This window comes from Carlito syrichta, unplaced genomic scaffold, assembly GCF_000164805.1.
Source record: "Carlito syrichta isolate Samal-C Ts95f unplaced genomic scaffold, Tarsius_syrichta-2.0.1 Scaffold309042, whole genome shotgun sequence".
In the NCBI taxonomy this organism is placed as follows: Eukaryota; Metazoa; Chordata; class Mammalia; order Primates; family Tarsiidae; genus Carlito; species Carlito syrichta.
This window is the reverse complement of record NW_007253138.1, coordinates 818786-832163: the sequence shown is the minus strand read 5'-3', so window position 1 is coordinate 832163 and position 13378 is coordinate 818786. Positions and strand designations below refer to the sequence as shown.

Below are 13378 nucleotides of genomic sequence, written 5' to 3'. Positions count from 1 at the left end.
TTAGGGCAGAAAAAAGTCTCAACTCCTTGATACCAGCCTGGGACCTGCCCTTTGTGCAAATGATCAAGAACCAAGGGGTAAGTCACTTAGCTGAGGAGACAGTTGGAATAGGAACATCACCACCCCATACTGCAGGCTGTCTGTCCACTAACTTAGATCCCTGAGCACTTGAGAAAGATCACAGGAGGTTTAACCTCATGGATACTTCTCTTGAGGCCCTAGGTGTCCCAAGTCTCTGACCCAATTGCTCTTTCTGACTGTGAAAACTGGTCTTTCTTTGAAAGACTCTTTACTGACCTCCTCCCTCAGAATCCCAGAGAATGAAGGAGAGAGTGGCAGAACGCAGGTTTGGGTGGTATGCTGTGTTTGGTCTAGGCAGAGCTTCTTAGATGTTTTAGAGACTCAAACCCCAAGGCCTAACATTCACTCAAGCCACTGGCTCACAACCTGGTTACTTTGAGTAGAAAACTTAGGAAAAGTACTGGCCAGTAGTGGCACCAGGAGGGAATTCATATTAGCCAGCAGCTGTGTGATAGAGGCCCCCAGTCAATTGAGGGTAGAGATGGCTCCAGACATTCTAGCAGGAGGAAGAACAGCTTGAGTCACTCCCATATCTCACCAGTATCTGCAGCTGAAAAGGCAGTGACTCTTAGGGTGAGAATAATGTCCACTGCCAGCAATGGACGGGACACCCAGGCCCAACTACCTCTAAGAGCTTTTTCGTGTTCCTGACACACTTGAGGCTGGAGATTTCCCAGATGCCCATGCCAGCTGGGCTGACTCTTTCCTCTCTTAGCCTCTATCCTTCATCCCTGTCTTTATTCACACCCCCAGCCCCAAGCCCTGCTAGGCAAGTTCTCTCAGAGAAGCAGTCATGCCAGCTGTGATGGGGCAGAGTGCCATCTTGGATATTCAACTGCGTCAGTGCAGAGGGGCAGGCACTGAGCGTGCCAGTGGAAGGGGAGCTCTACATTGATGGGGAATCGTTACTAAGTCCAGTTTCAGGGGGCCCAGGACAGAGCGCAAGAGGTGAGGTTCATGGTAAAATCCAGGTCTAACTTTTCGAAATGCACCATCATTTCTGGTGTACGGGCAGTTACGGACTCAGTTGGAAAACAGCTCCCATGAGGTTTTGGGAACCGTTATGGGGTGGGAGGAGGAGCACAAGCACTTAGGAAGGGGGCCTGCTGTGTACGTGAGCACAAGGACCAGAAGTCCACAAAGGAGGAGGAACAGGCAGGCAGGGAGGAGAAGGTGGCCATTTAGACCTGGCTCTCTGAGGAGAGCTTGCGTTCATGTTTCCAGCCCGTGTCTGGCAGAGAGCCCCGTCTTTCTGGGGTAGCTGCAGTGTGGACGCTGCTGCACTCAGACTGCTCTTCCTGCAACAGCTGCTCCATCTCTGTGTCATCCAGGGAGCCAGAGCTGGCTTGGATGGACACCGTGTCTGTCTTCATGCATACGTGATCCCGAAGAAGGCCACCTCGTGAACTGCGCCGTTGCTTGAGGTCATCCCACTCTGCGTCATCCCCAGACAGGAGGCAGATTCCCTCCACAATCTTGATCTTCTCCTTGGTGTAGTTATGGTCAGGCCCTCCCTAGCAGAGAGAGTGGGGAGACACGGTCACTCTGTTGGCACTCTACAGAGGATCTTATGGTGAACTAAAAGAGGAAGTGGATGGGATAAGAGTGGGCTTAAAAAGCACAGAAATCCCAGAAACAAATGGGGAAACTTGGTCGGGCAAATATCTGAGGCCTAGCCTAAAGGGAAGGAGCAGTCATGATGATTATTCCCATCATCACACAGGAAGGAGAGAGGGCCATGGCTTCTGGTCCTGCATCTGCCACTCACTGGCTCGGTCACCTTGGGCAGACTATGTCACATCTCTAAAACTCAGCCTCCACATCTGCAGTGTGGGGAGAGTGAACAGTGCCCACACTTCACAATCAATCGCTGTCAGGGTTAGTGAGGTGATACTTGGAATGCAAGTATAAGATGCACTAAAACATGTTAGCTATGGTTACATAGTTATTGTGGCTTATTAGTTCGACATCATGCTGATATCCTCAAAAGAAAATGGAAAAAGCAATTAAATGAGCATTTATTCAGGATTTTAAATTACTTCATGTGCTAGTTTGTTCTTAATAATCTCTTCTTTGTAATTTTGTTAAGGAAAAACTTAGGAGGTAAGACAGGAAGGCCTTAGAAAATCCTTTTTCGTCTTTTTATTTTTATTTTGAATTTAAAAAATTTTTTTATTAATCAATATTTTTTATTATGGTTTGTGGGGTACAGTTAAGGGTTAGGTGTACAATTACGTTTCATTCAGGCACCCTGTTGATAAGAGGCATCTTTTTATTTTTTTGAGACAGAGTTTTGCTGTCACCCAGGCTGAAGTGCACAAGCATAGCTCACTGCAGCCTTGAACTCAGGGCTCTAGGGATCCTCCTACTTCAGCCTCCTGAGTAGCTAAGACTATAGGCATGTATCACCAAGCCCAGCTAAATTTTTTTTTTTTTGAGTTGGCACACTCACAGCCACCCTAGTGTTGACCTGCCTGCTGGGTGATCCTTCTGCTTCAGCCTTCCAAGTAGCCAGAACTACAGGCACACGCTACAACACCCGGCTAATTTTTTATTTATTATAGAGATGAGGTCTCACCAAGTTGCCTGGGCTGGTCTCGAACCCGCAGGCTCAGGCAATCCACTTGCCTCGGTCTCCCAAAGTGCTGGGATTACAGGCTGAGCCACCGAGCCCGGCCCCAGCTAATTTTTAAAAAATCTTTTTTTGTAGAGATGGAGTATCACTATGTTGACCAGGCTGGTCTCGAGCTCCTAGCCTCTAGCGATCCTCCTACCTCACCCTCCCCAAGTTTTGGGATTACAGGCATGAACCACCCATGCCTGGCCTAGAAAATCCTCTTATTTGGGTTCTAAATGTCAATCCAGTGGCAGGGGGTGGGGGTCCTTTAACCTGTAACCTTTTTTGGGAGGTCACTCTGGCTCTGCTCCCATGAGCCCTGGGACCATCCCTAAGCAACATGAGGTTGTTCCAAGGACATCCTGGAGTTCTGCTCAGGCTTCTCCCTTTATGAGTTCCTCGAAGAATAGCCTCCCTCCCGGTTTCTGGGGGATACCAACCTACATGCTACCACTGCCAGAAGAAAATGGGCCATTGCTTGCTACTGTCCCTGGAACAGCATTCCTGCCAAGAGTCCTGCAACTGCTACTCTATTTTAGTAACAATTCAATCCCACAGATATTTATTGCACCCCCATGTTAAGCAGGATACTGTGCTAAGTGCCTTGATGATTACACAACATAAAACATGGTCCCTGCTCTTTGGGAGTGACAGCTCCCTTGACCATGCAGAGAGAGATATAGATCACACACACACACACACACACACAGAGATGCCCATTCACCCAGCACACCCTCCATGCTGAAATTAGTATAAGATGAGATGCAGGCCACTCAGAGTTTTCACCACAGAGACACACTGGTAAAGTTAGGGAGAGGTAGAGGATGTGGCACTTGCAATCGGGGGGACACCACTCCTTCTGCAAACACACACACCAACGGGTACCTGAAATCAAGAGGAAATCAGAAGAGAAAGGGTGAAAGACTATCTGAGGGGTGAAAGAGCTGCTGAGGAAGAAACAGACAACAAAATAAAGAGGTCACATAATTTTTTTGTTTGCTTGTTTGAGTCAGAGTCTTACTCTGTCACCCAGGCTGGAGGGCAGTGATAGGACCACAGCTCACCACAGCCTCAACCTCCTGGGTTCAGGCAATTCTTCCACTTCAGCCTTCTGAGTAGCTGGGACTACAGGTGTGTGCCACCATGCCTGGCTAATTTTTTTTTTTTTTTAGAGATGAGAGCTCACTATGCTGCCCAGGCTGGTCTCAAATTCCTGGTCTCAAGTGATCCTCCCTCCTTAGCCTCCCAAAGTGCTCAGATTTTAGGCATGAGCCATCATGCCTAGTCGATTATAGGCATAAGCAATTTTAATTGCCAGCCGATGACCTTTATTGTGGTTCTTTTCTGGGGCACAGATACTCCAGGAACCCAAGAATCTTCCAGAGTCTTTCTCTCAAAATTACTGATTGAACAAGGGGTCTACCATTCCTAGAAATACAAGCTATCCCTGCAGGTTCTGTTTTGACTGTAGTGGAAGCTTTTTAAATATAGAAATTCATGAATCCAGAAAGCACATGATTATTATATAAAGTGTATTCACTATTCATGAGAGCCCTGCAATGTGAGAACAGGTTTTGACTGTGTAAGATAGGCCAAGGAAGTAGATTGATTAGGGTCTTCATAAGGAATAGATTCTGATAAAATGCTATACAATTTTTTTTTAAAAATCATAGGTTATATCAGATTTGGAAAATTGAAATCTGAGGCTTTTTTTTTTTTTTTTCTGAGTTGGAGTCCCACTCTGTCACTCAGGCTGGAGTGCAGTGGCATGCTCGTGGACACCCTAGCGTCAACCTCCTGGGCTCAGGTGATCCTTCTGTCTCAGCCTTCCAAGTGCTGGAACTACAGGTGCACGCTATCACGCCTGGCTAATTTTTTGATTTATTGTAGAGACGAGGTCTTGCCAAGTTGCCCAGGCTGTTCTCGAATCCGTGGGCTCAGGCAATCCCCTCACCTTGGCCTCCCAAGGTGCTGGGATTACAGGTTTGAGTCACCACACTTGGCCATTTCTTTTTCTTTCTTTCTTTTAGAGTCTTGCTGGAGTACAGTGGCATGATCATGGTTTACCGCAGCCTCAACCTCCAGGGCTCAGGCGATCCTTCTGTCTCAGCCTTCTGATTAGCTGGGACTTCAGGTGCATGCCATTATGCCTGGCTAATTTTTAAAATTTTTTGTAAACATGAGGTCTTGGTATGTTGCCTAGACTGGACTCAAACTCCTGGGCTCATGTGATCCTCCTGCCTTGGCCTCTCAAAGTGCTGGGATTATAGATGTGAGCCTCCATGCCCAGCCTCTTGGATCTTTAAAATTTTGTCTAGGAGAGCTCCTTTGTTTCAGAGGGTCACAGCCTCATTACAGGGAAATAACTTCAGGAGGGAAAGAACCTCAGAGTCTGGATAAACATCTCCTGGCAGGGAGATGCATACCCAACTTCTTTCCAACCTAAATCTTCTGCCTTCTAACCTTGCTCTCACTAAGGTCCCTCAGGTTGATCCCTCAGAGATAGTAGGTCTCTCCAGAATTACATTTAGTTCTTCTCTTCACTATAACTTTCAAAATGGTGAATGGGATTATCTAGCAGCCCTTACTGACTTATTCAGGCAATGGGATCATATTCCTTACACTTTTCCCCCCACCCCTGAAGAAAACCCCCTTGATGATAAATTTCAATCTTACCTCTTTCTTATAGCACAGCTGGTTGTACATGGCTGGTTTGGGGATGGCTTCAATTTTTACTTCCTGAGTAGAAGTTCGGTAGGAGGGATTACTGTAGGTCAGGTTCCCCATTCCAGGATCAGTGAACTTGAATTTTTTGTGTCTTGAGAAGAAAAGTGATGAGAAATTAGTTTAGGTCTTTATGAGGGAATAACACCTGGGACGTTGTAATCTAAATGTGGCAGACAGCTTCTAAGATGGTCCCAGCGATCCCCACTTTCCAGTAGTCACACGCTTGAATCCCCACCCCTTGAATGTGGGCTAGGCCTGGTGACTTACTCCCAATGAAAAGAACATGCAAACGTGATGGACAGTAGATTGGTTTACAAAGAAACTGGCATCAGCCTTGAGTTGCCCTCCCTCACTCTTTCTTGCTCTGGGAGAAGAACGCTGTGCCATGTTATAAGTTGTCCTATGGTCCACAAGGCAAGGAACTGATGAGGAAAGCCTCCAGCCCATAGCCTGTGAGGAACTGAATCCTGCCAACAACTATATGAGTGTGTTTGGAAGGGAATCCTTCCCCAGTCAAGTCTCAAGATGAGACCACGACCCTAGTTGATACCTAGACTGCAGCCTATGAGAGAACTTGAAGCAGAGGCACCGAACTAAGCTGCATCCAGGTTTCTGACCCACAGGCATTGTGAGATGACTAATGGTTGTCATTTTAAGTCACTAAGTTTTAGAGCAACTTGCTATGCTGCAATGGATATGTAAATACTGAGCTTTAGAGTCAGACAGGTCTATGTTTCAATCCCACCACTGTCACTTACTAGCTGGGGTTTTGGTACACATAATCTAAACTTTCTGAGCCTCAGATCCTCATGTATAAAGTGAGGAATGATAATACCTGTGTTACAAGGTTGTTGTGGCATTGATACATATCCATTAAATGGTAAATGCTACCATTATTATTATGAACAGCAGCAGCAGCAAAATCAAGTCATTTTTGCTATAAGCTGTGTTTAAAGCATGGGGCGGGGGGCTGGCTGGGCGCAATGGCTCAAGCCTGTAATCCCAGCACTTTGCACTTTGGGAGGTTGAGGCAAGAGGATTGCCTGAGTTCAGGAGTTTGAGACCAGGCCTGGGCAACTTGATGAGACCTCTTCTCTACAATAAATAAATAGAAAATTAGCCAGGCATGGTGGTGCATGCCTGAAGTCCCAGCTACTTGGAAGGCTAAGGTGAAAGGATCACCTGAGCCCAGCAGGTCGAGGCTGTGGTGGCCATGAGCATGCCACTGCACTCCAGCCTGGGCAACAGAGTGAGACTCTGTTGTGGGGAATATAAAACAAGAGAGGCCTAAGACAAGGATTCTAAGTGGAGAATGACATAATTTATCTTCCCAGGATGATTGCTACTGAACAAAGTTATATCAATGTTGTGCTGTGTTTGTGTAAAGGGAAAATCATTGCCAATTTCAATGGTTTGGTTAGTATGGGGTAGTGGGAAAGGCAAAGATGCTGGTGTCAGTTTCAGCTTTGCCTCTAGTGTGTGACCCCAGGTAACATCCTCTGTGCCCTCAGCATCTTAGTCTATATCGAAAATCCCAAGGGTTGCTATGATCATTAAATAAAGAAAATACTTAGGCTGTGACTGAAGTAGAAGATTAAGTATTCAGATTTCTGCCCTCTCCTTCTGCTGCTCTGATCAAGAACCCAACTTTGAAATATGACTTTTCAGAGATTGATTTAGTGAACTGCAGAGCTTCAGGAGATCCCAGATATGCTAATGAAGACTAATAAACATATGGACCCTGCAGCAAGGCTGAAGTTACCTGTACAGCATCAAAGCCGCAATCACCACCAAAATCAGCAGAATACTCAGGAGTCCACCAATGACATAGCTGATATGAAGTCCTTCCCCTAGGAAGAACAGAGACACTAGACAGGGCCCACCGACAACCTTCTAGCTAGTGCTGACGTGAGGGTGGGAAGAGGCGGACTCCTTTTGTAGGTATTGGATCCCACACTAATCTGAAGAGTGCCAGGGACTTCCTACTCAGAGAAGAGGCCACAGCAGGTGTGGGGAGGACGCTGAGAAGAAATCTATCACTCTGCTAGCATCTCCAATCCCAGTTTCACCACTTACTAGCTAAGTGACTTACGGAAAGATGCTTAATGTTTAAGTCTACATTTTCTCATTACTTAAATATAAATAATAAATTGACTGGGTGCAGTGGCTCATGCCTGTAATCCCAGCACTTTGGAAGGTGAAGGCAAGAGGATTGCCTGAGTCCAGGGGCTCAAGACCAGTCTGGGAAACCTTGTCTCTACAATAAATAAAAAAAATTAGCCAGGCATGTACCTGTGGTTCCAGCTACTTAGAAGGCTGAGAAGGAAGGATCATCTGAGCCCAGCAGATCGAGGCTGCAGCGGCCGTGAGCGTGCCACTGCCCTCTAGCCTGGGCGACACAGTGAGACTCCGACTCCAAAAATTAAATAAATAAATAAATAAATAGCTCCTAGGGCTGTCAAAGATTGAGAGTATGTGTGTGTGTATATATATATGCATTTACATCATATGTATGTACATACACATGCATATATATGTGGCTTATCAAATGCCTGGCTTATGAAAAGTACACCATTAAGCAGTGATGGCCATTATGATATTTAATTTATGTATTCATTTATGCTTTGTGCCCCATGCATAGTTCCATTTTTGAAGTTCACAAGATTTTTAAAAAATTAATTACTATTTTTTTTTTTTTACAAATAGGGTCCACTCTGTCACTCAGGCAGGAATGCAGTGTTGCGATCATAGCTCACTGCAGCCTTGACCTCCTGGGCTCAGTGATCCTCCCGCCTTGGCCTCTCAAAAAACTAGTATTACAGATGTGAGCCACTATTCCTGGTCATGATGATTATTTCTATGGATTTAGTTTAAGAAGAGTTCATCAACTAAAAGAGAACCCATGAAAGTTAAAAACCCTATCAGTGGAGACTTAGATTCTTTACCTCTTTTCCCAAACTGTGGCACACTTAGGGCTTACCTGGATCAGCAGGTATGGCCTCGTTGGAATGTGTACAGAGGCCCAGTTGGGCATCCCTTTCAGAGCATCTGTAGGGCATAGAAAACTGAATGTGAAGACTACTCATATTCAATGAGGATCATGCCTTCTTCCAGAAAGGGAGAAAGGCCTGTGAGCGGGGCCTTCAGGCATATGAGAATATACCAGACAAGAGCTATCAGAAACATGGAGAGAACAAGACTGGGAAATAGAGAGAAATCAGTGTAAGTCACTGTTTTCAAGCTGCTATACCATGTTTAAATGTGTTATAAAATATGTGCCTTTAAAAATGAAAAGAAGAGCCGGGCTCGGTGGCTCAGTCTGTAATCCCGCGCCTTTGGGAGGCTGAGGTGAGTGGATTGCCTGAGCCCGCGGGTTCGAGGCCCACCTGGGCAGCGAGACCTCATCTCTACAATAAATCAAAAAAATCAACCGGCGTGGTAGCGCATGCCTGTAATTCTGGCTACTCGGAAGGCTGAGGCGGAAGGCTCGCCGGAGCCCAGCAGGTCGAGGCTGCGGTGACTGGGAGCGGCCACTGTACTCCAGTCTGGGCGATAGAGCGAGACTCCAACTCCAAAAAAAAAAAAAAAAAAAGAAAAGAAGGTTTGGGAGTGAGCTGGAAGTCTGCAGGAAGAATATTACTAAGGACACTGATAAACTCAAACTACCAGAATGAGTCTGAAGAAGCCACTAGCAAAGCAGATCTGATTGGATAAAAATTGTCACAAGATCTAAACATCACATAGTCAAAAAAATTGTTTTCCTTCCCTTCATTCTTTCACAAGGGAATAGGCAAGACATCCACAGGAAGTGCTCAGACAACTAATTGGAAATCCTCAGAATTTCTTTGTGAGCAGGCAATTAGTGGTATCTCCTAAAAGGCTGCAGAAAAGTGCCTTGCAAGAACACTTGAATCCAAGATGTGTTGAATCTTCAACTAGAACCAGGACAGTACGAAAAGGTCCATGGAGGGGCCAAAAGTTTTCTAAATAAACCTGAATAAAATTAGAAACTAATAATGATTGAAAGTACTTAGTAGTTAGTGGGAAAGACACCTATTTATAGTTGGGTGTTTGCTTTTCTTTACAAACTGTACTAAGAGAGAATGTGGCACACAGCATCACAGCATATGAATTTGATCATGCACAAATCTTGTAACTTTAGGGATATTGAGTCTAGAGTTCTTTTTTTTTTTTTTGAGTTGGATTCTCACTCTTGTTTCCCAGACTGGAGTGCCGTGGCATACTCACGGCCACTGCAGTCTTGACCTGCTGGACTCAGTTGATCCTTCCGCCTCAGCCTTCCAAGTAGCTGGAACTACAGACGTATGCCACTATACCTGGCTTATTTTTTGATTTATTGTAGAGATGAGGTCTCACCAAGTTGCCCAGACTGGTCTCGAACCCCCGGGCTCAGGCAATCGTCTCACCTCGGCCTCCCAAAGTGCTGGGATTACAGGTTGAGCCACCATGTCTGGACGAGTCTAGAGTTCTTATTTGGGATTATTATTATGTTTCTGCTTTCAGAATTGAAATCAAGTGTTAACTACGTTTTAAGCTATCATTGATATTAGAAATAAAAAGATCAGTACATTGCAGTGAAAAAAACTGTTCTAATTAGAAAAATACACATAAAAATATTAAGAGTGATTATAGGCATATGGGTACTCATATGTTCTTTATTTGTTCTGCATTTCCAGATTATTTTTATAAAATGTAAATGCAAAACATAGTTACAAGAATTTTTCTGGCTGGGTTTAGTGGCTCAGCCTATAATTCCAGTACTTTGGGAGGCCTAAGCGAATGGATCGCCTGAGCCCACAGGTTCGTGACCAGCTCAGTCAGGCAACTTGGCGAGACTGCATCTCTACAATAAATTTTAAAAGTTAGCCAGGCATGGTAATGCGCACCTGTAGCTCCAGCTACTTGGAAGGCTGAGGCAGAAGGATCGCCTGAGCCCAGCAGGTCAACACTGGGGTGGCTGTGAGCGTGCCACTGCACGCCTGCATCATATTTTATCAATTTTAAGACATGCATTTTTTTCTGTAGTCTAACATCTGAGATAGGAGTGTGATTCACAATCATTGGCATTTCACAATTGCTTTTGGTCATGTTTTTAGTTTAATCTCTCAAATCAGGATGCATTTCATAATTGATAGCACCTTCAATTTAATGAAATACAATACTTTATACCCGATTTGAGAACAGTTCGTGGTTACGCATGCTTATTGAATCCTGGTGTGTGTGTGTGTGTGTGTGTGTGTGTGTGTGTGTGTGTGTGTGTGTGTGTATGTTGTAAGTTTGAGTCATTATAGACTAAGGCCATCATACTCCTGGGGAAACCTTTTTGTTCCAAGTCATAAAGTCACAGGTCAGAGACAAGGTAGGGCAAGACCATATACCAACCCTATGACATGAGAGCAGATGTCACAGAGAGAGAAAGGAACAAGGAAGAATGCCATTTGGGAGACACTTCCTAAGTGACTTCTCTTTAGAGTTGTTCTTAAACCTTCTTGCTCTTAGAGCTAATAAAAAAAAGGAATAATTGCAACAATCTATCAGCCTGAAAATCACCTCCTGCTCCAAATAGCAGGATCTGATAGTTAATGATGTAATCTACCTCTCATCTGCCAGAATTATCAAGCTGGGACTCTGAGTTTCTGCTGGTGGGGGATGGCTATTTAAATCAAAGGACCCTCAATGCTGTACTGAATCTACTTACCTTACTTCCACCTCCTCCAGAGACGTGCGGGTCCGGGTGGTAGAAGACCGCAAGGTAGTGGGCAGCATGTTGGGTAGCACTGGGCTCTTTTCACTCATACTGGTAGCCCTAGGAGCTGGTGGCACCAGGCCAGGGACTGGAGAAAAAGGAGACCTGGAGTGGACCACTGGAGCCCCAGCCCTCTACATATGGTATAAGAGTAGCTGGAGAACTGGACAAAGTAATCTTTCAGCTGCCCTAACCTTAGACACCTTCCTCAGTGACCCTTCTTGATTCTGGGGTTCAATATGAATAGCTCTAGCGGGAGAGCTGGCCCACAAAAGTCAGGAAGAGAGAGTAATGAACAAGCCACTGATGATCCCACAGCAGGGATCTGGGAATCAAGAGACCCAGATTCTATTTAGCAAATGCCAGGGGCCAGACAAACCCAGGTCTGAGTCATTTCAAAGCCTAAATGCATTACTCCCAGTCACTCTACTAATAAGGCCTTCTGCAGGGGCATCCTACCCAGAAGGACAGATCAGATCAGGGAGCAGAGGTTGTTGATCCTTTGCTCTTCCAGGGGATCTGCTACTCAGGGGCCATTCAGTCCAGCTCACCAAGGTAACAGGGCCGGTCATCAGGCTCATCAGGACAGGCACATACAAAGTCCGAGGCTCTGGCAAAGCAGAGGTGGGTGCAGCCACCATTGTTCACACTGCAGGCATTGGTCCCTGAGGGCAAAACAGATGAGTATCTGGTTTGGGATATAATGTGGTCCCCCAATTTAACACTTTTCAAAAAGGAGGAAATCCAGGGCTACTCTATTTCCAGGGTTGGGGGTGTGGAAGGGGGCTTAAAAAGACATCTACAATGTCAAAAATTAGGCTAAACATAAACTCAGCCTTTGCACAGTTAAGCATGTACTCAGCCTTTGCACAGTTAAAAAATTCCCTTCCTGGAAACTGGCAACAGCACCTGCTGGCTAGGTTAAACTGTTTAACAGCTTTTTTTTTTTCTGCTTCTGTGAACCCCGCTAGCATTGCTTAAAAAGTACCTAGGCCTCCAGGATATTGCGGTTTGGCCCACTTGAAAAGTCCCAACATGGTTTTGCCCCATTTAAGCAAGCCCCTATAGCAAATAGGGGCCCTTGCTGTGGGACTTGCATGTCCAGCAGGCAAGTGGCCGCCGGCTGGCTCTTGGCTAATAAACCTCTCCTTTTTATAACTTGTACTTTTGGTATCGGTGTCTATGAATTAAGCACTCGGTCCCTATTTCATCTGAGGGCTTATCCGGGATATCCAAGAGCTTAATCCCCAGCCCCATCACCAGCTGACCTTGTGGGTCTGCATACCCGCGAACCTCAGTGTTCGTCGGGCCTGGTGAGTCTGTGAACTCGCAAATGGCTGATTGTCATCTCCGGCAGACTCACAACGTCCCCAGAGCCCTCTGAGAGGTGAGTCAAGTTCCTGTTTTGTTTGTGCGCACTTCTGGTTGGACCCACAGGAAAGCTGGACGCAGCACTAATTCCTGGGTCTGCAGTCCCTGTGAGACGTCACTGGGCCCTCCAGTATTGCCCTCGGGCAGTTAGTTCTGTCTGTTCAGTTTGTGTTATTGTCTTTATTTGTTCAGTGTTAGTTACTGTTGTGTCTGTCATTGCTATTGATATTATGGGGCAGCAGTGCTCTAAGCCTGACACCCCTCGGCAACTGGTTTTATGTCACTTCAAGGATTTCCAAGGAGCAGCACAGCAGTCAGGTTATCAGGTAAACCAAGGAAACCTAACCACCTTTTGTTCCCTCGAATGGCCCACGTTTCCTAATTGCAGCTGGCCACTGGAAGGGACCTTCAACTCTGCCATAGTGGGGAAGGTTCGACAGTTCGTCTGTCGACACCACCCAGACCAGATCCCGTACATCACTGCCTGGTACCTCCTGGTAATGCAGCAGCCATCATGGATGAAGCAAGTAAAAAAAAAAAGCTAATTCTTCTCGTGTTTTAGCCCTACAGGAAACTCCAAAAGTCAAACCTCCAGTCCTCTAGAGCCCACCGGAGGACGATGAAATTCCCCCACCCTACTCTACATCTGAGCGGGAGCAGAGGGCCCACAAGGTTCTCAGCCCATCACTCAACAGGAGTGGGTCCTCATATCAGCCCCTTTATGCCTCTCTTCCTCATGCGTCTCCCGAGGGCCCAACCGCCCCTGATAAACTGACTAGCCCCGACTTGTCTTTGGGGAATTCAGGACCACAAAC

At 45.9% G+C, this 13378-nt stretch overlaps 1 protein-coding gene across 1 annotated transcript in view; it reads right to left on the bottom strand.

Moving 5' to 3' along the window:
• Positions 1–392: 392 nt before the first annotated feature.
• LRP4 (LDL receptor related protein 4) overlaps positions 393–13378 on the bottom strand; it is an 81176-nt gene continuing 68190 nt past the window's right edge. Inside the window, exons 34-39 of the mRNA XM_021716868.1 lie at positions 11744–11857; positions 11145–11280; positions 8406–8473; positions 7188–7275; positions 5375–5516; positions 393–1595 (exon numbers count right to left, since the gene is read on the bottom strand). Of these exons, the coding sequence (XP_021572543.1) occupies positions 1263–1595; positions 5375–5516; positions 7188–7275; positions 8406–8473; positions 11145–11280; positions 11744–11857 (881 nt within the window). The 3' untranslated portion in view covers positions 393–1262. The remainder of the gene's footprint in view (positions 1596–5374; positions 5517–7187; positions 7276–8405; positions 8474–11144; positions 11281–11743; positions 11858–13378) is intronic.